General features: G+C 40.6%; 1 protein-coding gene across 4 annotated transcripts in view; it reads right to left on the minus strand.

Annotated features, from left to right (window-relative positions):
• Positions 1–26,551, minus strand: part of tpst1 (tyrosylprotein sulfotransferase 1) — a 43,940-nt gene that overhangs the window by 5,329 nt on the left and 12,060 nt on the right. For all 4 annotated transcript variants that reach the window (XR_004695144.2, XR_004695143.2, XM_035153453.2 and 1 more), the window contains exons 2-3: positions 24,575–25,614; positions 13,961–14,159 (exon numbers count right to left, since the gene is read on the minus strand). Coding sequence is in view for 2 of the 4 variants with exons in the window: in XM_035153453.2 (XP_035009344.1) it covers positions 13,961–14,159; positions 24,575–25,557 (1,182 nt within the window). In the remaining 2 variants the exon portion in view is untranslated. The remainder of the gene's footprint in view (positions 1–13,960; positions 14,160–24,574; positions 25,615–26,551) is intronic.

Here is a 26,551-nt window from a genome sequence, read left to right on the forward strand (position 1 = left end):
AGCACAGTGGCGTTTCAGACTCAGGACGCACTCACTGTTTTTATACATCATGGCGCTGTCAGCCATGCCGCCTCTCCCTTTTACACAGACATCGATCCTGCCCTCTGTCTATCTCCACTGCCAGCATACAGGCATCCGCATGCCATATTTGTACCTGTTATACAAAGGATGGGGCGGAATGAAGGATCCACATTCCTGTCTTGAACAGACTGTGTAAAAGGGCTATAGTTTCACCCCAGGGGGCTGACATGAGATCAGCCTGAGACAGTGACAGTTTGCTGGCAGGAGGCTGACTGAGTGTTTAAAAAAGGTCACATCAAGAGAGAGGGGGAGTGGAGGTCAATATCCTAGAGGTTACTTGGGTGCACTGTGCTCCCCTGTACACAGAGACTTTTAGTTTGTGAGTGTTGGAAGTATTTTTTCAGAGACTGTAACTGTATATGGACATGAACTCACTACCAGCTTTGAATGAAAACAACACTGTAGCATAAGCTGCAAGCCAGAGAAGAGGAATGTGGAAGAAAGGCTGGACAATGAGTAACAGCAGTGTAATGTTGGACAGAAGCTCAATATCAGAGGAATTTACCAGATAAAGACAGGAAACAGGAGGATACAGTTACTACTGTACTACTACAGTAGTAGTAGCGGCTGTGGCTGAGGTAGACCGGTCGTCCTCCAACCAGAAGGTCGGCGGTTCCATCCCAGTCTTCCCCATCTGCATGCCAATGGACCCATACATGTTTGTGTGAATGGCAAAAACTGTACTGTAAAGCGCTTTGAGTGGTCATCAAGACTAGAAAAGCGCTAAATTAATACAGACCATTTACCATTTACTACTGTAGGGGACAGCAGTGAGCAAGCGCTGCCAAGCTGAGGGGATATGTTCGCCTTCAGGCAGAAAAACTTTTCAGTTTCAGCAACAGAATCAGGCGCAGGAAAAGATCCTGCTTTGTGTTCATATTGTGCCTTTCCTGTGGAAAGATTTTCTGTCCAAAAGCTTGAAGGGAGGGTCTCCTAGAAAAGTACTAATGGCCTTATCCAAGACAATTCTCACTTCAACACTGTACGTAGTGTTTATGTCGGAACTGTTTGTCTTTTAAGAAGACAGAAGAAAGGCATGAATGTTTTAAAATAGTTTTAGAGCCAACAAACACGTCTCTGTCCCTGTACCACAGGGTATTTCAGGTTAGCAGGTGGAAAACCTTACTCAGTGCTAGGGTACTGAAGTGGCTCTTCATAGGTTCATAGGCTGCACAAGTCCATGGATGTTTTGAGTGCAACATAGATGTATCCATTCTTTTGTTAATAAAGGTTTTTACCGCTCTTTATTTGCAAGAGTTTGGAATTAAAAAGTGATCTTGGGCTCGAAAAGTTTGGTGACCAGTGATCTAGGTAAAACACAGGGTCAAAGATCAGCTGAAAAGGTTCTATTATCTCATTTTAAAGTCAAACATTCAGACAGTCTTGATATGAATGTTTCATTTATATTATTTTCATCAACAATAGAGCTAATAGACAGAGTAGTACGAGAGTGATGTAATCAATGGAAATATTTAATGTGAGCCTGTGTTGGAGCTCCATGGAGATGGAGGAGTGGTCTAAAGTCCTGTGCTCTCTTTCTGGGCGCCAGTGATTAAAACTTCCCCAAAACAAATAACTTGTTTTTTAACCACCCCATGTGCCTTCATGCATGCTTGCGTGTTTAGCTGATATTGAAACAGGGCCAGACACTGAGTGTAATCGGAAATGATTTCCAGCAGCAGAGACAGCCAGGCAAACGCATGTTTCTGATTTCCCCACTTTGCAGGGGATCCAGGCCAGACTGCTCCGAGCCTATCCACACCTTCTCCTCAGATACAAATGCAACGTACACACACAGGAGAAGAGGAGCACAATGACCTCTGGTTACACACTAGGTCACATGTTGATCATTCAAGTGATGTATGATTAAAAAACATAAAGATGAGGCTGGGTTTGTGGCCTTCGCAAGCGACAGATCGAACTGTAGAGAAAACAGATGGAGGTGTCCCTCTGGGAAAGGCCCAGTGTCATGTCTGCATGATTGGGAAACTGTAGTAACCTGAAGCAATCCTCTGACCTCAAGCTCTGTAAGCTCAGAGGGATCTTTTAAAATGGTTATGAAAGGCAGAGTATTCATCTGGTGAAAGATTTAAATATGGTCAGTCTGACAAAAGGGTCCTCTGATTACTAACACATGACTTGGTGGTGAGTCAGCTGACTCAATGGCTGTGTACCTCTTTACCGTCATCCTTCCGGAGCATAGACAGCCAGCTGACCTCTTAAATTTAGATGAAGCAACTCCAAGCTGCACTCTACTGCTCATTAGACTCTTCCTCTAAATAATGAACGGGTTTCTAATAATAATAATTATAACAAGTCAGTTCTTCTGGTCCATCTGTACTTTTGAATTTATCACACTTTTACATGCTGAGCTTTAAAGTACAGTATACAAGATAAAACATTCAATAAACACAGAGTGCCTGGTCGTGCTCATGATGTCATACATCCGTGCATGTCATACCAGTGTGATGCGTTTACGTCGGAACTGTAAACTGCGTCGCGGGTGTGGATGCTTTTCACACTTTCTGAGAGTGACTTTGGGATTGCAATTTGCAACAAATGTGCAAAAAATGTGGAAAAACATTTGCAAATTTTAACACTACCAATCTTATAAGTCACCTTAGAGTCCGTCATCGTGACAACGATGTATGGCGAGAATACGAGGCGCTTGCAGCCAGCGTTAGTGAGGGGGCAAAAAAAGGCCTACATTCCACAGGCTAAAGCAATTAATGACAGAATCATTGTTGCATGCACTCGCATACAGCAAGCCTGTCAGTTCTATAAGAGCCTTCATTTATTAATGAAAGATGCACTTTATATTTTGCTTAAACTAATTGTGTTTGATAAATGACAGTTCTGTTCAGAGATTGTCAGTGCATTTAATTTATTCAGTATTTTTATGCAAAACATTTGATAAGATTTATGTTACATGAAGGCCAAAGTATAGAGAAACCTTCCTTACTCTCTTGCACTCTCAAGTACATAAGCTATCCTCAATCTTTTTCCTATTCTTTATTGAGCATAATATTCCATGTGCTTTTGTCAGTTTTTATCAGGTTGGTCACTCCGCCATGTCTCCCTTCAAAGTACCAATAAACTGATCATCATTGGACATGATTGTCAGCCAGTAGGTCGCGTCTCAGAGAAAGTCTCTTTTTTAGGAGCACTTTGTATTCACCCTATTGTTCTCTATAATTTGCATATTTGAATATGTTCAGGCCATTTGTCTATATAAATAATATTATATATTTATGTTGTTTTTTGTATTTTAATGCAATATTTTTCAATCATGATTTCTTGTAGTAGTATGCTGTGTTGACTGTTATTCATTCAAGTTAAGTTCCTGAAGATGTTGGTTGTAAGGGTGATTGAGTTGACTCAACTCAAACTGTTATGATCAAAGATCAGACTTTATCCAATAATTAAGATTAAGATGTAGTCTAAAACAAAGCACACTGTCCTTGTGTTCATTTTATTTTATTATTTTTCATCTATTAATAATTACAGCAGCATATCCTTTTTGCAAAGCAAGTGATGGATCCATTATCAAAGATGTTGTCACTTTATCAGTTCCTCTACCAATCAAATAATACACATCATTGCAACAGTATTTATAAATTATTATATATTATAAATATATAATATATAATATAATTACAAATTATTTCCTCAAGGAGGTTATGTCTGTTTAATGCTTTGTTTGTTAGTCTATTCTGACCTTTTTTATATAAGACTGAGACAGACATGTTGGAACGAGTCACTGAACGGGTTGGACTGTCGTCACAGGAAGACTAGGTGAGCAGAAACCCTGTGTGGCTGCCTCAACATGTCCAAGCAGAGCCAGGCAAAGTTGAGTTAGGGAGGGACCAGCATAGTCAGGTCAGCCAAGGTGCCTGCTGGTACACGCAGCAGGTCAGTCCTGTGTGCAAGTGCCAAACTAAACCCTGCAGAGTTTCAGCTTCAGTATAATGGCTTGGGCTCCCTGTGACTAAGCCCCTGTTGAGTTACAGTTGGCAGGAGAAAAAGTTCCAGCTGCACACTTGGCAACTTCCACCCTCTCTAAAGGGAACCACCTCAAATTTAAGATTAACCTTTACTATACATCTGTCTGCATGCGCCAAGATTCTTCATGGATCACAAACATTAACTCATTTTTAGTGTTAATTTTAGCAAAAAGAGCAAGATGCATCCATCAAGAGACATTCAATTTTGAAGTTCTCTTGAACAAAGCACAATCTTCTTTTTATCCTCATCCAACCAAAGCTTTCATGAATACTAATCTCTCTTGAGGTTTCAGAGCCAAATGGTGGCAAGGCATTGATGAAGGCCTGGAATCAATAGGATATGATTAGCTTCCACATCATTAACTGTCCTTGTATCAATATAAAGGAAAAGGTCCAGCCACAGACGTGAATACACAAGGAACTTTACGCACATTTGTTTGTAACCTCACCACTTACTCATATTATCATTGTTACTGTGGAGAAACTGAGAAGTTATTGATCCCAATATCCATTTCTCACCAGGGATCAGAACAACTGCAAAGCCACTTAAAAGCTATTGATTGCGGTTCCAAGAGCCAGCCCTGACACGACTAATTTACAGCACGCACAGAACAACCTCTACCAACAGAAAGACATGAAGCCTGGACAGAGAGCAGCATTGGTTGAAAAGATACATAAGGATGTTACGTGCAAGATTTTCTCCAATTAGCTCCAGTTACATGTTTTGTAAACTTGCCACCTGTAACCACAACCCCACTGAACTTTAATGGTACTGGCAAATTTGAGACCTAAACCCAAAGCAAGATCAGAGACTGTTAGCTCACCACAATAATGTTGGCTGTGTGTAACTCTTCCTCTTACCACAGAGCATCACATATTTACTTGCAAAAAAGCCCCCCATGGACAGACTATTTGCACAGTCAAACAACAAAAAGAGAACATTCCTGAATGAATGAATGCCATTTGAAAATAATCTAAACCAAACTCAGCCCTCGTCCATGGCTAGGACTAAACAAACATTATCTTTTTAAAATTGCAATTTGAAATGGTACCAACGAAAGACAGCCATAAATAGCTTTTATGCTGCCTTCTGGGTAGCTGAACAAGTAGAGTGAACAAACACATTTTCTGCCAACATTCTGGCTGCTTCTCCAACGTTACATGTCCATAACCAAATTGTTGGAACCGTTTTGTATTAAATTAATATAAAGACAAAGGTCTATGGGAACATATGTGTCCACTCCTACTGCTTTGACAAAAGGGCTGACACCATTTAGATGGATTCAATTCAATCCAGCTGAGTCTTCACAGTATCTTCACAATACACAAACAACAAAGCACCACTGAGATAAGGCTGGTCTGCCCAGGTCAAACTCCCCAATATACGTAACACTCTGTTCAACAAACTGCTTCCAATGGATTTCTCTATTGAGCAACTAGATCCACACTGCATGTTGTGTGGTGAAATCAGGGCTGAAGAAGAGATGAGATAGAAGGTAAATATCTGGATGGAGCTGGGAGAAAACTCAAGGCAACAGAGTACTAACCCCCCCCAATCCATCCAGAAAACTCTCCTGAGCACATGCATATTTTTTTATCAGGAGAGGAAGGGAAGAGACTCGGTTATTATAATATTCTTTGTGAACGCTGAACCTAAGTTTATAAATGATGAAAGTGAACGTAAGCGACGTTCACTCCAGCACGGACACACACACAAACAGGCCCCGGGGCTCCGCCCCCACTCACTCACTTCACGTTCACGTGTAGCAGCCGGTCGGTGACTTTGTTGAAGAACAGTGGAAACAAACAGTGAAAACACAGAGTTTTCTCTATGATCCACAGCTGCTCAATGATCAGAAGACATGCCCCCGACATTTATATTCGACTCGAAACGAGGTCATTTACACCGTGTTTTAAGCCTAAATGTCAGCTGATATCTTGCGACAAGGTGCATTCAGGGAACGTCGGAAATGCTAATGTCTGCTAGCTTAGGCATTTTCTGTGGACTTTTATGAATTTAACATTTATACAGTGATTGAGAGGAGACTTCAAAATATCGATATATATCGTGTATCGCGATATAGCCTAAAAATATTGATATATTGCGATAGGCTACCAGATGTCTTATACAATACAACATGGAGGGGAGACAGAGATATAATACCTTGAATTTGAGTAATTTAGAGGAGTAGAAGAAAAATAGAAACTGAAATACAGATAAGGTATAATAAATAAAGAATGACAATTTGTGACTTACAAAGAAACATACCTGGAAAGAAAAATCTTTTTCATGTGTATCTTAACATTCAACATAACTAGTGCAAAACAATACTCAAGTTGGTACAGATGGCAAAGCCATATTTTTCCTAATTATGGTTTCATTGAACTAAAAAATCCAAACGTCAAAAACATAAAAGTAAAGGGACAGCTTAGTTTGTAGCTACTATTTTAAGTCAGGTCATATGACTTCATGCTCAGCTATCCTGTAGCTGCCAAGTCATACAAAAAATGTTTAAAAAATAAAATGTCACCTTAAGCCAAACTTGTCTTTTTATATTAATAATGGATGTCATGGAAGTAATGTGAGAGGGTTGCTCGTTGTGATGAACTTATCCAGATTTAACATCTAACACAACCTTTCAGCATATTCTGGATCACTGTTTGACCACAGGACTCAACTCCTTTCCAGCAGCAGGCAACTGCTAAGGTAAAAATAATCTGATAAATCCACCAAGCAAAACAAAGCTAAGGAGAGTTTCATGGTAACAACTGGAATGATATGAAATAGAGCATTATCTGCTTTAGGTGCTTAGTAGCTTCCGTCCTGAACAATACTGCTGAGTTTCAGTAAAATGGTAAATGGTTTTGTATTTATATAGCGCTTTTCTAGTCTTGATGACCACTCAAAGCTCTTTACAGTACAGTTTTACATTCACCCATTCACACACACATTCATACAGTGCATCTATTAGCAGCACTTTGTTGTTCTATGAGGGGCAATTCAGGGTTCAGCATCTTGCCCAAGGACACTTCGGCATGCAGATGGGGAAGACTGGGGATCGAACTGCCGACCTTCAGGTTGGAGGACGACCGCTCTACCCCTCAGCCACCCCACCCTGGATGTAAATGACCTCATAAAAACAAACTTCAGACACTGCCGAGCCAGCTCAAAAACCTCTGAGATTGTTGCTCTTAAAAATGAACATGTATATATACACTGCCTCCAGGATACTTTGTGAGACGACTTCTTCAGTTGGATCTGGTAAGAAGGAGGTCCTCCGTATGCAGGAACTCCAGCCAGGGGAACAGAAACAATAATATCAACCCTGCAGCTGTGTTTGATGCAGGGAAGTCACACTAATAACCTGCAGATGTACACAGCATAAATCTGTGCAATTGAGCTTCAACACGCACATGCTTTCAACAAGACACGTAAGGTCTATTGTGAGGAGAATTATTTCAGAGAGCAGAGGGGGGAGGAGCACAGACATGGATATTGGCTGTCTCCAAAGTACGCAAACAGGACCACAGGCACATTTGAAAAGCATTAACTTGGACAACATGGTGATAACATCGAAAGAACAGCATGAGGATTTGATATGTCACTAACACACTGACATATGGGCAACCTTGATGGAAAAGGGGTTACATATAGTGTGCAGACTAAGCTTTAAAAGAATAGTCAGAACCTCTGGGAAATTTGCTTCTTTGTAGTCATCACACAATGGGACATTGTGGTTTTTGAAGCAGCTGAATTCAACACAATGGAGCTATTTTTCACCAACAGTTTTTTGCTATGACTGTAAGCAGTATGTCAAGAGTACTGTCGCCAGGTGCAACTACAACTCTGTGTTCACATTAGGTCAGATTGATAGGGTTGTGCATTTTCATGGTTCTGTTGGGAAATCGCAGTTGGGCCCATCCCCAATCAACACTTTTTACACAGGTCCTTCTGTCCCATCTATAGACCCCATCAAAGAATGAACAACAGAATGGTAACAGTTTCCTTAGTTTATTCCTCAGGGTTTTCATTAACATGGGTGAAGGTCGAGTAAGTCGTCCACTAACCAGTGGGTCAGTGTTTCCATCTCTAGTACCTCCAGTCTGCACGTGTTAATACCCCACCTGCATGTGTTAAGCTAGGCTACACATACCCCTGATCTAGCTCTCTACTGGACACACAGAGATGAAATGGATATTATTATTATTTACTTCTAGGTTTAACAGCAAACACAACATAATACACTAACATAAGGCTAACCAGAAATAATGTTTTTCCCCCATCTTCATAAAATCAAGCCTACAGCCTTAGATACAAGTGTTAACCTTATCACTGCCCTGCTAGATCTAATGATTAAAATATAGCTATTCAAAACATCAACAGACAAGAATCAGGTTTTATTGCCAATACTTCAGAGCACAATTTTTTCACCATTCAGTTAAAATCCACACAAAATGGGGAGCATCAGTATTCAATAGAACAGAGCCAATACTGATCAATACATTGATCATAGTATGACGATGAAAGCCTTGTCCTTCAAAGGAAGTTATATTTAACTTTTGACTCCGAGTGCTAACATCTAATGTAATAATGTAAAGTAAACTCAGCAACATCAGTGCAAGTTACTTCCACTTTGAAGTTTAAATCTTATGAAAAGCCCTGGAGGGGACATTCTGCAACTCTGCCACCTTCTGTGTAGTTTCCATCCCTACTTGTGGTCAGACATATTTTTCCAAAGAAATTCCCTCTCCACTCACATCTCACAAATGTTTTCCGTTTGACTCATAACAGTCTTGACAACATGATGAATTGCATCAAATTCATTCTACACCCACCCCCCACCCTTCATTCCGCTTAAACAAATGGAAAAGTCATCTCAAAGCTTTAGAAAAATATTTTGGCTAAAACTCCAAACTGGATTAAAGTTAAGTCTACCAAGCACCATTGTTATAGACTTTCACCATCATTAGCAAACTCACATAACGCAAAATACAGTAGAACTTTATATGTACATCAAAATCAGGACTGAAAGAAAGGACATTCTGAATTGGCTGATGGTCTTTTTTACTGTGAGTTGTTCAACTGCTGGTATTCTGCGACACCCCTCCCCCCACCACTACCAGCCTGCCTATGCTATTTAGGTTTCTCTGAGTGTGCAGATTCTTGCCACTGGGTGATGTGTCATCCTGCTGATGTACGAGTCACAGCTTTATGTGACCAGGAAGACACTTTCTGCTGGATCGGAAAACGTCAGGATGATGCAGTGGTGATGTTTCAGCAAAGCTAAAATTATATATCGCAGGTTACATTAAGAGAGGGCCTCCTGCTTGTTACAACTAAACACACATATGGCACTAACAATCACTGCTGATGAGATCCCCATCTTCGACGACTGTGACCGTGGCTGATGCAGTGCAGGTAAGGCAGACTAATACAGTGGAAACCGGATATAGTGATCAGAGATATTTAATCAACCGTTTATATGGATCAAAAAGCTTGGAACAGAATAGTTCCTATACAGATGCTATTTAAATAATTCAGTTATAGTGATCAGGTAGTCCTCTTACAGTGTTCAATTTGGGTCTTTTCATACATGTTTGGACTGTAAAAAAAGTTAGATTTACAGTTTTTACCAGCTCTGTCAGTTATTTACTGCTCCTCTCTGTGTCTCCATCATTCATGCTGCCCCCTGCAAACTGAATCAAGCCCGCTCTACATACATTGACTAAGTGTACTAATTCTGTTGTTTTTACACAGTCTCACATTACACGTGTCCAATAACACTGTGTGGGTGTGTGTCGGTGTGTGTTTGTGAGTGAGTGCATTTGTGTCAGCGCTAGAGACAGAGAGAGGGGGACGGGCTGATGAATGCGCAGCTATGAAGAAATTTACTCATTTAAGAAAAGCATCGACCATTATGTGGTGATCAGTGTGGATATTGTGGTCTCATTTCAAACAAATCAACGTTTAAACTGTAGCGGGTCAGTCTCACTACTCCAAGTACTGGACTTGTTTGATGTTAACTCTGCCTATACAGTGCGCTTCAATACTCCACTCAGAGGACCTCTGAGTAATATGCCACAAACCTGCCATGGCTAAAGGCACCAACAGCTCTAGATCCCAGATTCAAGAACCTCAGGTGCCTTCCAAGAGCACAGTGGAAAACAGTCTGGCAGAATCTGAGTGAGATGTTGACGGACATCACAGCGCTCCAAAAATGAAATTGAAACACCCACCAAAGAACCAGATGGCCATCCAACTAATAGGGTTAATGGTGTTTCTCTGTTTAATAAGTCTGTAATTCATTATGGATGTTGGCAATTCCAAGACGTCCCTGAGATGTTTTTACTCAGAAAAGATGGAGAGAGAAAGAGGAAAAGAGATAAGCCTGACAGACACAGTGAAATTGACGGGGCAAGCACAGCGATCTCTAGATCTCTGTGTCAGAACCTTGTCCCCTCACTACTGGGGTAGCTGTGGTAGGAAAAGCCATGTGAGTGAATGACAGAGCCGTGAGAGTTGGCGTACAGAGAGAACAGGAGAGGACCCAGGACAGAACCCTGAGGGATCAACATTTCTTTTCACTTAATGAATGACTTGAGTTATGTTTCAGTCTACCAGCATTGGACAGCTACAAATTTACCAACAAATCATCACAGGGGAAAATTTTAACTAGTGGAAACTAAAGCTCCTCCTTTCCCCAATCCTCAACTCTTGTCTCCTCTCCAGGGTGCAATGTGAAATAATCTTCTTCCCAGTACTGTAGATTATTACAGACACAGACTTATGTCTTAAAGAGTATCAGCAGGACCTGTGTCCTCCAAATAAGAACTAATATACAGAACATGTCACCTGATAGCTTAGCTTGAGAAAAGGAATTTAATAAAACATTCTACTCCAAAAATAGCAGATGTCTTCCCAGAATATAAGGAGGATAGTTTATGTAATGTGAAGAGAGGGTTGACTGATAGAGTTGTAGTTCCAGGTATCAGTCACTTTGGACAAGAGCATATTGAGTTCCTAGTGTCATGTCATTTGAAGAGGTAATACCAATAGTAGCAGTAGTAGCAGCTGTTGATTTAAGACTTTAGTACTTTTTAAGGAGCAGCAGGAACATTGTAGATAGAGCTGGTTCAGGTCTGTCTTGGACCAGCTCTTAGTTATGTTGCTATAGGCCTAGATCATGTGTCCACATTTCAAGACACGTGTCTCCAGTGTCCCACTCTCTGATGATGTTTTAAACCAATCCAAATATATAGATCAGGGTTGGGGAACGTTTGGCATTCGGGCCGTATAAACACACACACACACACACACACACACACACACACACACACACACACACACACACACACACACACACACACACACACACACACACACACACACACACACACACACACACACACACACACACACACACACACACCTGTGTGTAGTGCCTTGAAAAAGTCCTTGGTCTCACCGGTGCGTCTGCATTTAGCTGCTCTGTCTCTCATCTCCTCTGAGTCTTGGGTGAGACACCGCCCCATTTCACTCACACACGTGAACGAGGCGGTAAATGTCGAACAGTGGCCACAAAAAGTGTGGATATAGGGTTTCCACTGCGGACCGCCAATGATAGATTATTAGCGTCACTGCTTTATGATCAGAGCAGAAGCAGCAGTCAGTTTGTACCGTGTCAGAGTCTCTGGGCCCTCGAGGGATGTTATAAAAATTTAAATGACACCCCTGGTATAGATGATTATATTGTCAATGTGTTGGTGTGAGAGAGCATGAGAGAGCAAGAGAAAGACCAAGGGCGAGAGAGAGCCGGAGAGAGGCCAGGAGGGGGCTGAGCTATTTAATATATATATCTCACCAAAGCAAGATTTTACATATTTGAAATGGAGAAAAAAGTAGAAATTCAAAAATACCTTCGGTTCATTATAAAACTTTTCACACCTGAGTTTAGAGCTGTCCACTAATGATGTCTGATGTACACTGACAATCAATGAGTGCTTCCTTTATATTAAGAGATTTTAACTAGAGGTTCTTATTACATATTGCATAGTTTCACTGCTGACACTCAATTACATGTAATTACAGTTGTCCTTTATCCTGGAAATGCTCTTCAAGTGGATTTTCTCTTAAAGGGGACATAGCATGCAAAGTCCACTTTGTTAGTGCTTCTACAGGTTAATGTGGGTATCTGGCATGTCTACCAACCCAAAAACTCTGGGAAAAAAACACTCGCGCGTTTTGTTATAGTTCCTCTAAGTCAGAAACGTCATGCTTGAGTGACTCGATTGAGCTTCCTGGGTTTTGTGTCGTAACAAGGTACTGGAAGTCTCCCTACATGGCCTTGGCCCCCCCCCTCATCCCCTCATCCCCCATCCCCCGTCCCCACCCCCCATCCCCCCACACTCGTTATGCCGGGTTTACACCGGAGGCAGCGAGGCTGCGAGGCAGCGCAGCGCTGTTCCCAAGCACGCAGCCGCCTGGCTGTTCACACGGGACGAGCATTTCTCCGCGCTGTGGAAGACTTCCGCAGTGTTCAGCACTACTGTAACACTGGCACAAAGACACCGAGCCCCCCCCACTCGTTATGCCGGGTTAACACCGGACGCGGAAGCGCCGCTGCGAGGCAACGCAGCGCCGTTCTCAAGCGCGCAGCCGCCTGGCTGTTCACACGGGACGTGCATTGCTCCGTGCTGGTCAGCCCCATAGACTGTATATATAAGGTCAGCCCGCGATTCTGCTTTCTCCGCTTGTTGTTGTACCCGTTGAATGTCGGGGTTCGGGGGTAAATGATGGTCTTCATAAGTAATAATACTCATCTTGTAACCCCTCTAAAGCTCACAAATTAACACATCTTTTGATAAAATGTTAATAGGCAATTTGTCCTAATAAGAAATATCATATCACAATCATTTTAACACACAATCATGATCCAGATTTTGAAATGTACTGTTGAGATTATTCGGGCTCCATCCAGCCTATGTACACAACTGTTTGCACCATTTAAAACAAAACGTTACATTTAACACTGATTTAAAATGGCCATGTGCACCTATGTCTTAAATCCCATGTTTTCCACAGCTTTGAACAACATCATATCCTAGAAGATAAAGTGTGAAACGCCCAGTCACTTCTCCCACTTTTATTGCATTTTTTCTATGCTTGTCATTTGTAACGATTCACGTTTCAGGACCTTGTGAGAGACAGATGAGAGGGGTTGCACCCACATTAGTGACACGCCCTCAGCATGCTCATTCAGTTACGTTGTGGTTGAATAGATTCATTGTTTTACCTCTGGAAGTAATGGCCACCGCCTGCCATAACTTTGCTTTGAGAAATTGTTGAGAGCACATAACCGAATCACTGCAGCACTAATGACATCCTTATCCACCATGCTGATAGCTCACATTGTTGGTTTTTCCCCCCCAATTATGTCGTATGATAAAATCAGATAATACAATTTTGTCAGTCAGCAGGCATTCATTCTGGAGGTTTGTGAATCTAGCCTGAAGTGACCAAGTGTAAATGTCATAAAATGTCCCAATCTATATGAATCACTTGAATAGTAGCTGATGGACGTCTTCAAGAACATAAGCTGTGGTTTTATCATGTAATGGAACATTTCTTGGCCATTTATTTCAATTGGTGCCTGCTTTTTGTTACGCTAACAAACTGCTGACTGCAGCTTCTATTTTTCCATACAGTATAAGTGGTAATAATGTTCACATTCAGTTCTCAGCAAGAGAGTAGATAAGTACATTTTTCCAAATATGTGGAATTACTGGTATTTCAGATTCTAGAAGTTAAATCATCCTTAAAGTCCCTTAAAGACTGACTGAAAATGAAATACTGAACATATCCGTCCAATACTCACCCTTCTGGTGTTGTCCAGGACCTTGGGGTCAGGCCGGCCGTAGTTGGGAGGGTTGGCGTGTGGATCGTAGCCCAGTCTGGACAGCATTGGTGCAATGACAGCCATGTCCCTCACCACGTCTGCTGGGATCTTCCCCACCCACTTGGACAAGGCCTCCACATTGACAGGCTTGATGACCTGGTCTGTAGACCTCTCCACCCTTACAAGACAAAAGTGACAATGTATTTGCAAGTTTTTGCTTGGTTGCTGAAGTATATGTTTGGAACACCTAATATTCAAGGCTTTAATCCCAAGTGGATCAATTTAGCAAACCTTACCCTAACCATGTAGTTGTAACTGCATGTGACAAAGGGACAGAGACGAACACACTGGCATACAAACACACACACTCCTGCAGGCAGAAGTTCCTCCCGCAGATTAATACGTAATGCAACTGTTTAACTTTACTGTTGCAGAAGAAGCGACGCCCCGTTTATCCAGGAACATGAATATGAATTCATCAGTTTTTATAAAGATCAGTTCTAAGTGTGATGATTAGAAAACATCAGAGGAGCAGAGTCACTTGTTGACCAGCAGAGTAATGGGCCTCAGTGCAGTGGCGTTGATTTAAGTTAAGATAAGATAAAACTTGATGGATCCACACACCGGGGACATTCAGCAGCAGGCACGTCAGAATGAGGTAGATAAGAGAATGAAGAAATATAAAAAGGCAATAGAACAAAATAAAATACTAAAATTAAGTCTAAAAAAATGCTGATTATGTACATTATATAGACCTTTTCACTGTAGTGGTTTATATGAAAAGTAAAGTGCAGTGGCACAGGATGATTGTACGAGCAAGTAAAAGCTGTGTTGTGCATAAGAAAAAACGCTTGTACATAAGAACGTTGTACATCAACATAATTGTGCAAAAAAAAAATGTTCTGGTTATTTAATTTATATCACTATATATATATAATTATCGACTGATGTGAAAAATATCTCCCAGCTCTACTCATAGGGCTTAACAAGGTGCGAAATCCTCTGGAAAAACTACCCCAAAAAATACATTTTTACAGGAGACAAAAAACATGGAAACCTCAGAGAGAGCCACATGTGGAGGATCCCTCTCCCAGGACGGACAGAAGTGCAAGTAATGCCGCATGACATGACATTAGCATTGGTAATCAGTGTAATGGCAACATTGTTTCCTCAGCTTGTCCTTAAATGGTCCACCTTATAGCAGACTGGTGCATCCTTCAGTTCTGGACTCTGAAGGCAAACCATTTTCAGACATGCCAACAGAATGTGACCAAGCCAGGTTAAATTGTTATTACTTGTTAAAGCAAGTCAAGCTTCTTGATTCTTGTTGTCAGAGTGAAGATGAATACTGCTCAACCTGTCATTTCACTTAATTAGCCATTGGTTAGAGCATTTTAAAAGGAATCCACCATTATGTCATACCAATGTTAAATTATTCATTGTGTGAAATTAAATATTCAACAAGCAAGAGCATCGGAGCTGCTCAACTGGAGTGTTTTTTTCTGAAATTTTACCACATCTGAACAGCACAAGATAATCCTTTTGATCAATATCGATAACTGTTGACTGTTGACATTTTGTTCTATTGGTGAGGATGTAAACACAACTAATACATAATACACACAATGTTCAAGTTGCTCCCTCTCCCCACAAATGTCTATATACCATCTAGAGTCCAGCGTCTCCATCCGTATGTTTCCTGTCGGACCCTATACCTCAATCTTGCAATTCACTTTCCTCTAATCCATTTACTTTGCAATTCAATTTTTACACTCTATGGGTATAGTCTCCTGCATGATTAATAGAGTGAGCTGGTTTTGTCATCTCAGGAGGATGGTGGAGATGGTTTTTGAGAGATGGGCCGTGATCCAAATATCCACTCTGCAACAAATAGGTAGGGAATCACTTTAGGTAACTCCATCAAGACCCAAGAGGCTGCTAAGTGTTGACATGGAAGATAAACTGATAAAGACAAAGACTGAGTCTTGCTAACACAGTTCAGCTTCACCAACATGTTAGATGCAGACAATCTATCAAATTTAAGGTCCAATATCGAAGCGACTGATCATCAATATTTGCAACCACTGTCATGACACCCACTGTCATGTCCAGGTCTTTCAATTATTTTGTCCATCCTATTTATAACAATAATTCATGAATAACACAAACACCTCTATATTATCCACTACAACTCCACAGCAATACATACTTAAAAATTATTCCACAGTTAAAATCAACAAATCTCTAACACAGTTACTTTTGCTCGGATTAATTGACTAATGTTTTTCTATCAGATTACATTTTTACACCAGTAATTTTTCTTCTACTTTTAAGGTACAGTGGTGAGCAGTCAAATGCATGCCAACATGCTGCAGTATAATTAAAGATGGCTTCTCTCTGTGTATTAGATCAACAGAAACGTCATAACTTCTCTCTGAAGTTTCTACATTTTTTCCCCCCCGTTAACAGAGATTTTTTGGTAGTTTTTCCTTACTCTTGTTTAGGGTTAAGAGCAGAGGATGTCACATCTTGTTAAAGCCCTATGAGACAAATTGGAATTTGTGAATATGGGCTATACAAATAAATATTGATTGTGATGTTTTTCAAACTTCACTGTACGACTGTGATGTTTACTGTAACCGCTGCAACATCTGCTGCCTTACCCTTTGAGTAATCCTGCAGACACAGGCAGACAATACATCCTACCTTCAGTATGATAGTTCTACAACAGCAGAAGATTTGAAGCATGAATGTGCAGCTTAAGAAATCTATTTCCAATATTTTTGTTGAATCCATGATATAAAATGTTGATTTTGAAGTGCTTGTGTACATACATATCCCCCCCAACCTATAAATCAAGAGACCATAATGCCAAGTTCAGACAGCAGGACTTTAAAAGTTGACGAATCCTTGTGCAGTTAACATAGCACGACTAGCTGTCTTGCAGTCATGACTTTAGCATCACTGACTGGCAACAGCGGGGGTCACAGACTACAGGATCTTTCACCAGAAGAAACCCCCAACTAGTACGTCTGGTCTCCAAACTATGTCTAATCACAAAAACACACACATGACATGACACAGTGCGCGTTAAAGATACTCCTGCTCTTAGAATGACACAAAGTTGACAGAGAGATGAAAATCTTCAGTGGATATTTCAGATTTATAGATATAGCAAATTATGGCAATTATGGCCCACAGCTACAAAATTATTACCACCACTCCTTCAGAATTAGGGCAGATGCATATTATAAGCCTGGTATGCTTGTACCATGCCGTAGTATAACTGTGCAGATGAGGGAATATTACATGCATGTTCACAATAATCAACCCCCTCCCCAGTTTGCACTTGTCATTTGTTAGGATTTTCTACATTTCTTAATCATATGTAATTGTAAAATCTGAATTTTTCTTTACATTTTGGACTGAACAGAAATTTGATTACGTTGCCTTGGCCTTTGAGAAACAAAATATTATGGCAATCAGGAATTTCAGATATAAATGATATGATAGATGCATGATGAAATAATTGGTAGATTATATCTACATTGAAAATAATCAGTAATTGCAGCTTTAGTCAAGTCTTTAAAGAACTAAATGGTAGAACACAGTCCTTTTCAGTGCTGAAGCTGATACCATACATTTAAAAGGTAAGTTATAACAACACTTCAACTGTTCATTCAAACACAAAGGTCATCACATGACCACTTCCCTTCGGGTTGATGCCCTTTATTGCCTGCAGCTTGTCAGTTATCATAACCGAACCTATTTAACACAAGGTGGTGTTCTGTATCACCAACAGCTGATAAGAGAGAATAGATAGAGAAATCAAGATTGCAAATAGGATAGAGAGTTAGGGAGGAGGGATGGAGTGGCTCTCTGTTCTTGGATAAGATAATGGAGCAAGTCACTCAGCAAGGCAGGCCTTTACTAAATCAAAGCCAGGTAATTGATGTTAACGCTAAGAGAAGGTCCCGCCATGGGGCCTGGCTCCCCACTATTGAGATATTCCTTAGAGACCCAAAGCTTTGGGATAGTTGAGAGCGAGGAGCGCTGGTGGTTGCAGTGGATAAGAGGCATGTCAGGGGGGTTGACTGTAATGCACCAAGGGCAAAGTACTTGAGAGGCGATGGAGCAAAACATTTATGATGGTAAAAGGTAGTGACCTCTTGTAGTTGGCCTATTCTTCTTCTTTTTTTTTTAAAGATTATTTTTCAACATTTAGTCAAACAGGAAATGTTGGTAAGAGAGAGAGCAGAGACATGACTTGAATCAAAGCTATTTAGGGGATATTAAAATTGGCAATTCAGTTCTGTCGTAACAAAAAAATCAGGGAAAGAAATTTCACGACATTTTGTTATAACTGAAATTGTTATTATTTGGATTATGTTCAATAGGGGCCAAAGAGTGTACAGGTTACATTCCAACTAAACACCACATTTGAAGAGACAGAAAATAGTTTGATTTGCTACCGTTTGTTTTTAAGAATCCGTTTTAGGCAATAAATCGCTGTTTTCTCTTTAATCATCATGAACATTGTCTCTGACTGTGGCTGCTAACACTTGTTATTAGACGTAGACATGCAGGGCAAAGCAATGTCTCCATGCCTATCTTCTGCTCAACTCAGAGGGCTCTGGTTAAGGTACCAATTCATTAATATTTGATGGAAGTCGATTTCTAGAGGGGTGATGTGCACACTAAATGACCAAGATCTGCATCTGGATGCCAAAGAGCTTTTCCCCTCTCCCTCCCTGTGCAAACCTTGCATCTGTTTTGGCCTCATTTGTTTTTCAGTTTCATAGTACAGCTGTAGGAGGTTCTACACGCAAGCCCCTGTTTTATGAAAACATGACCACTGAAGGTTTTCCAGTGTCTAGACACAAGTGAGAGACAAGGACACTGCTGCCTTACTGAGAACCTCAAGTGTCCTTACCATTGATTTGTAGAGGTCCAGCATCGTAGTGGCAAGGCTGAAGAACACTCAAGAGTCTCCATGGCATCTCTGCTTGAACAACGACATGCCACGCAGCACTTTAAGATGACCTTTGATATCTTGCAGGTTTGTTAATAGGGTGTCTATTGTTGACACAGGCAGCATGACTGCAGGGGAGCTACAATGTAAGGTTTCTGGTATGAATACTGTATTGCTTGAATAAAAGTACAAATACATAGGCAACTAAATGCAAAGACTTTACAGTCGTGCAATAAAAATCAAAACCTTGTTGTACAAATAAATGGATTCAGTAAACAGAATAATTGTATAATATATATATATAAGTTTATCTGTTAAGTGTTGTTTGGTTGTATTCATGCATGTAGGTTGGTTTTTGACAATGGATAAGTAGCGTTCAATTTATAGCATTAGGCTTTGTATAATTTGATTATTGTAATGATCAAGGTCATAGCTTGTCAACTTTAATAAAATAACATCTTATTATAGATATACATACATATGACAGCTGCTAGTGAGAGAGAAAAAACGCAATCTACAGGGAGGCACTGCAGGTTCACCTATATGGAGTGAAAGTAAAGTGTTGCACACACAGTAAACATACGGCTTGTATTTAAACACTCACGCCCCTAGAACACTGGCTGCGGAAGGGCTGCGGAACAGATTAGATCTGAACATCGGCTGCGGTTCAGCCACTGTTCACCCGTGCTGCTCTTTTAGAGAGTTGAGGTCTTGCAGTTTTTTTCCCTGTGTTCCACATGCTGTTCACAGCTGAACAGACAGAGACAGCTGCACTCAAGCGTTTCTGTTGACTGAATCTATTCATCGGTTTTTAAAAAGGTTTTTATAGGGAAATATTTGAAAAATGCATGGCATACTGTATAGTACTGGTATGTATTTGAGTACACAGGACTACTTTTAAACAGGAAAATACTGTAGTTATATGGGGGGGTGCTGAGTCACATGAGCACAATCAGTGGAGGGTGGGCATCTTTATTCAGAGCAGCGCATTCTTTAGCCTCTCTCTCTCTAGCTGTAGTGACAGGAACATGGACGATGGGACAATCCTCTGGGAGCTCTTTTGGACCTATTCCAGGATTGATGAAAACTTGGTTCAGAGATCCAGTGACTGAATACAGTACACTCCCTCCCTCTATTATGAACTGAATTTCCCACTTCTATATATGTCTCATGATGTCTACTCCAGAATCAATACCTGTATCACCAACCCTGCATTTAAGGAAGTTACTGTTATTATTGGAAATCCAATAAAAATAGAAATGACAAAAAAAAGGTGTTCTGACTACACACACACACCACAGCTTGTTTAAACTCCTGTATAAAATTGCAAATTGACAATGCTCCCCTGTCATGCATAGAATGCTGAGTTTATATATTAATATTTCTTGACAAATCGATAAAGCTATGATTGGTCCAAGCTGAGATAAACAGCAACTACAATATTTCTGTAGACCAACATTTATTGTGACTGAAAAACTAAACTGATCTCAAATACAGATGTGAAAAGGGATGAATCAGAGCCAAGCATGCTTTTGGATAGACATCTCTTTATATCCAGGATATTACTACACTCCTGGTGTCTAGATCCTGCTTCAGTGGCCTTGTCTTACTCAATCTTTCGTCACTTCCTTTTTCAATGTCCCAACACTACTATAAAAAGCAACACCGGCAGTTGTTCCATGTTAGAGGTCAATATTTAAACTCAGGAAATAGAGTTTCTACAAGATGCAACATTGGCTACTGGATTGTATCTAAATATTGCTGCGAATTTTGGACCACGCAAGCCTAGCCTGTACACTTTATTCTTCTAAGAATAAATATATTGGTTCCATTTCTCAATTGGTTTCATTTTTATTTTGAATGTTTTATGATCATAAACTTTTTCCAAGAGAGAAGCGATTATTTAAAACAAATGTAATCATGTTGATTTTGTGCAATTGAGTTCACAGAACTGAATAAGACATTTTGACTGATAACAAAGAATGGACTTTATTTTATGTGTTTAAATCTAAATACCACAACAGGCAGCTGTGGCTCAGGAGTTAGAGAGGGTCATCCCCTGCTCCTCCAGTCTGCATTTCCTTGGGCATGACACTGAAGCCCAGATTGCCTGTGGCAACCATATGCGATAGAAGAAGTGCTGTAATATATATGTGAATGGGTGAATGTGACTTGTTTGTGTAAAGCACTTTGAGATAAGATAGCAAAAGCAATATATAAATACTGTATATTCACCATTTAATAGACTGATACTGGTAGATCCAGAATGACGCCTCTGTATTTTGCTAACACCAGAGTCAAATTCCTGGTGTGTGCACACATACATGGCATACTGTCTTTAAATGATTTTTCGCATCCCACCTCCCAGCAAACATCTGAATTGTCTATCTGGTCGTTAACCTCCGACTTACAGATTCACACTGACCCTGATATGACCCCTTAAAGAAAAGCCCAAACAAACTTTCCTGGTTCAGGGAGATGGAAAAGATGTGTGTGTGAGTATAAGTTACAGACAGAGTCATCAATTAATGAAGAAAATAACATTCATAAATGAAATATGACTCAGGAGTCATAACAATCTAATGATTTAATATATTAACAATTACAGGGGAATTTTTTATTAAATTGAGTGATTAAACTTTCTTTAAAATTTGAAGTACTTTTTAATAAATACCTGCATACTTAAATTTAACATTTTGAATGCAGGACTTTTCTTTGAAAGAGTGTACATTTTACAGTGTGGTACTAATGCTTTAGAATAATAACAGTGACACATGCAGAAATATTGCATGCATGGGGAAAGAAAATATATTTTGACCTCACTACTAGAACTTCATCCTAAACCAAACCAATTTGAGTAACACAATGATATATCTTGGTTCATACCAAGTAAAGTTTTAATTCCACTTGACAGGTAGCAGTCAAACAAAAAAAGTCAACAGAAATGGCTTGCTAATACGAACACAACCTACTGTGAAACTTACCGTTTTATCAATTAATGGTATTAAATATATTGTTGTTATATTAGCAGCAACATTTGCTAAAGTATTGGTATAGTATATAGTTTTACCACATTGTACTAAACAATGCTAGAAAAACCAGCCTATGTAAATGAAATTATTTATTCTCATAACATCCAACATTAGAAAGAACACAGGAGGAAAGAGAAATTAAGAATGTAGCCAATTAGAAGTTTAACATCCCTCCCTCATTTTTTACAACAGAGGATGTAGGATGAGGTCATAAAGTCTGTAGTAAATCCAAAAGGTATTTTGAGAGAAAACTACTCAATGGATCCTATAAGCCTATTTTTTTTGTTTTTTTATAAAAACCATGAGTATCCTCATATGCAGGCAATAGTACAATGTGGCATAAATTATCTCAAGAGGCTGTGGTTCAACGTGGCAGGAAGAGGGTGGGAGCAGGGAGGGTTACACAGAGGCAAGCCGAGGGGGTTGCACCCCTTTAACCCTTTAACAGGCATCTATTGCACTTCTCTACGTCCTGAGAGAGGGATCCCTCACATGTGGGCTCTTTCATAGGTTTTTTTACGCATTTTTCTCTGTTAATAGGGTTTTTTTTGGAAGTTTTTCCTTACTCTTGTTACTCTCACAGAGCCCTATGAGCAACTACGAACTAAAATCTAAGCTGCCGAATTGATTGGCAGAAATAGGTGTGGCGTATCAAACATTTGCATATTTTGCAATCGATTGAGAATGATGTAAAAGTAATGCCCAAGAAATTTGAGTACAATCTGCCACATGGTGGCGCTATTACATTTCACAGGCCACGCCCCTCACACAGTTCGTCCAATTGACTTGAAATTTCACACACAAGTCCAGCTCAATTCAAATATCAAATAAAATTCAAATTCAGTATAAAAAATTGTGAGACTGAGAAACACATTTCTATTATAAATGAGCAGGATTGGTCAAAAATCATGGCCGTTATTAACCATAAACTTTTGCCAAAGGAGGGGCATAGAGGGAAATTGGCCATAACTCTTTAAAAATTTGTCCAATCATCATTAACTATTCAATTATGTTGATATCATGTTGTAAAATAGTGGTGCTAAAGCATTTTGCGTTTCGCCCATAGGGTGCACCAAAAAATACCCCAAACATTCCTATTGAGGTGCTTCCTCTTATTGAGCCGCTGCTTCCTCTTATTGAGCTGCCTTCTGTTATTGAGCTGCTGCTTCTTCTTCTTGAGCTGCTGCTTCTCTTTATTGAGCTGCTGCTTACTCTTATGGAGCCGCTTCCTCCTATTGAGCGAATTAAGGCTCAAACCCGCTCATTGCCGCTTGCAGCTATATTTTTTCTTCTTTTTACTATCACTTCATAATAAAATATATAAAAGTAATGCCCCCATTGAGGATAGTGTTACCATGTTGTTGTGTTAATAAAATTATTTTGAATTACAGAAAAAAATGACCAGGAGCCCAGGCATAACAGACATCTTTAAACTACAATCCGAAAGAGTCCAAAATTTCAAGAACACTCTATATCAGTGGTCACCAACCTTTTCAAGCCCAAGATCATTTATTAATTACAAATGTAAGCCGAGATCTACCACCCTGCTATCTTCCCAAAAACCCACTTAGGAGGTTCATACTTATTATTGTGACATAAATTCATCAGATAAACATTAAAACTCAGGTGAAAGATCATCTTCTCTGTTTATTCTTCTGTGAACCACAATGTTTATCTGTCTATGACACAAATGTATTTACAACACTTTCCGAACCAGGTTCAACGTAAAAGCACTCCAGCGTTTCACCTTCTGAATCCACTCATTTGTTCCAATGGGGCTTTGATTGTTATCGACAGACAGAAAGATGCGCATCTTCATAACGTAGAGTACTGACATTTAGTTTAGAACATAAACCAACTTGTTCTTGAAGGAAATGCAGGAGATAAACCTGCAACTCCACCACCAGTAGTGGACACACAGCGTGTGTGAAAAACAGACAACCGACACACAGCTGATCTGCGGCGCGACGACAGCCAGTTAGTCCAAAGAGTTGGGGGATCGACAGTGAAGACTGCAAGATCGCCCAGTAGATCGCGATCGACGGGTTGGCGTCCACTGCTCTAAATGAATCACAGCATGACACAATGATGGATGGTGATTTAGTTTGTCCTCACTGGTAGTGACCTCTTTTAAGTCCTGAAAGCAACTAAACAGCCAATAAGCTAAGTCTAGTTTATTGAGACAATAGGCCATTGACTCACATATTACACAGCAGTGAAAAAAAAGAAACCAATGGAGCCATTCCAGCAGAGAGAACTGCTTAAAAAGAAAATCTATTCCTGAAATGCATCACACAGGCTTATGTTTTAATTACTCTGAAATAAAAGAGCTCTAGATGTAATGACCTGGACATGTTTTGCCCAGAGCAACAAACAAAGACACAGTCACAATGAATAGCGTGATGTTTTAGTCTGTGACAACTATTACTAGTTATTGAGCCAACAAAGAAGTATGAAGGTTTATTTGTAATGTATACCTTAAACTATAAGTACCTTTTAAAGTCTAGGCACAGATCAAGATGTCAGGGCTTGGAGTTGGTTGGGCTAGGGAAAGAAAAAAGTAAAGGAAGGAGTTGTAATATTACTTACTTGGAGAGGGACACTCCTCCAGCTTTCCCAATGAGCTCCTCGTGGTGTAGAACAGCATCATTCCAAGGAATGTCAAGGAATTTGAGCAGTGTCCTCATCCATTTCTCAGGATGGAGGACTAACTGTTCGTAATGCACTGGTAAACATTTATTTGATGCCTCCAGGCACTGAGTATACATGGTCTCTATGGCCCGATTCCACTTTGTCAGGCAGTCCCGGTAGCTGCCCAGATCAAAGCCAGCAATGGTCACCTTCCGTGAGATCATGGAGTGGACTGAAGCCCGCCCATCACGAATCATCAGTACAAACTTGGCATGGGGAAATATTTTAGCCAGGTAGGCAAGCGACTTCAGTGCAAAAGGGTCCTTGTTGCACAGGAAGTTGGCAGGCTCTCCATGTTTGACGATGATTTCCAGCAGGAAGGCCTGCATGGCGGCGTCCAGCACCTCATCTGTCACACCTGCCTCATCCAGGCGCATCTTCTCTCGGCCTGAGCGGCTCCACATCTGCTTCATGGCCAGGATACGTGGGATGACACGGGTTTCCTCGCCACAGCGTACCTCTGGGTGGGCATCAAGCATTGCTCGCATTAGTGTGGTTCCACTTCGGGGCACACCGCCGATGAAGATGAGTGGCATGTCTTTGTTGTAAACAAAAGGTGTACTGAGATTCTGGCCTGTCCGTAAAGTGGTTCGCATGCTGCCACCCATTGCTGACAGAGGGAGAATTCCAACCGGCTGACCGCGCTCCTCGATGCGATGGTGGCACTCCATGGCATGGCGGCCCAGGTAGAACACCGTGACTGAGCTGATGACCAGACAGGCCACCAGCAAGTTCTGTTTCAGCTTGCCAATCATGTTGCAGACCAGAGACAGCAGAGGACAATATCTCCACAGGGGCAATTTAGGGAGCGGGATGGGAAAAGGAACTGAGGTGTAATTAAGATTCCCACCCCTTATGGTTGCTTGCTGGGAACCAGGCATGGATCAAGCTCCCTGGTGCATAGCAGGTGTCCAGTTCCCAGCTCCATGAGGCCTGGACTGTGGCACAAAACACAAAACATATAGTTCAGCACTCATTTAGCAAGGTTAACAGCAAAAGATAATTAAACGTTTTCATTAGCAACATCGCCAGAGCAAGTCACATGAGTTAATTTTAAATTTGCAGCAGTTATTATCGAAGCTCACAGAGCTAATCAGGAATCAATCAGGAAACAGAACTTGTGATGTAGCACAGAACAATAATGTAACGTATAATGCTTGTCCCGGACCTTTACCATAAACATCCCAACTAAATGCCTAACCCTTACCCTAAGTCTACGAGCAAGACTTTCCCTTAAACAGTCCTTTGAAAAAGTGAAAAATGTCCTCACTTTGCCAAAATGTCCTCACTCTGTAAGCGCTATGCTCTGAATGGTCCTCAAAGATATAAGCACGCACTCTCACACACACAGTCTACACACCACAGAGGGCTGCCAGACCACTTTTCTTCTGCTGTTGGGAAGTAAAGCTGCCGGATTAATACAGCTTATTTGTTGGATGGGTTTCTCTGTGCTGACTCTGCAGCCACAGTCACCCTCCTGAACAAACTGCCTTGTTGGAAGAATGACAGGAAACCACAACAGGTCAGCTCACTGCAGTGCCTCACTTGCAAACCATTCACTCCAATGCAAGTTTATCATTAGGTTAACCTAACTTGGATATGGTTAACCTGAAATGATGAAAACAGTGACATGTAGCAGGTCATCTACAACTCAATCAAAACCGGTTTCTATAATCATGGGAGTGGCTAAGAGAAGAAGGATTTCCGTCTGCATTCACCAACAGTTTTTTTATCCACATTTTACATGTGACCACATGCATAAAGATTTTAGACAGGAAAAGTACAGCTGTGAATGCAAAGCAGCAAAGTATGTGGGAATGCATTGGAGTTTCCAATCAAAGTTTCTGCTGGTAAAATTTCTCATGGCAAAATCAA

This window comes from Hippoglossus stenolepis, chromosome 4 (assembly GCF_022539355.2).
Source record: "Hippoglossus stenolepis isolate QCI-W04-F060 chromosome 4, HSTE1.2, whole genome shotgun sequence".
NCBI classification, from domain to species: Eukaryota; Metazoa; Chordata; class Actinopteri; order Pleuronectiformes; family Pleuronectidae; genus Hippoglossus; species Hippoglossus stenolepis.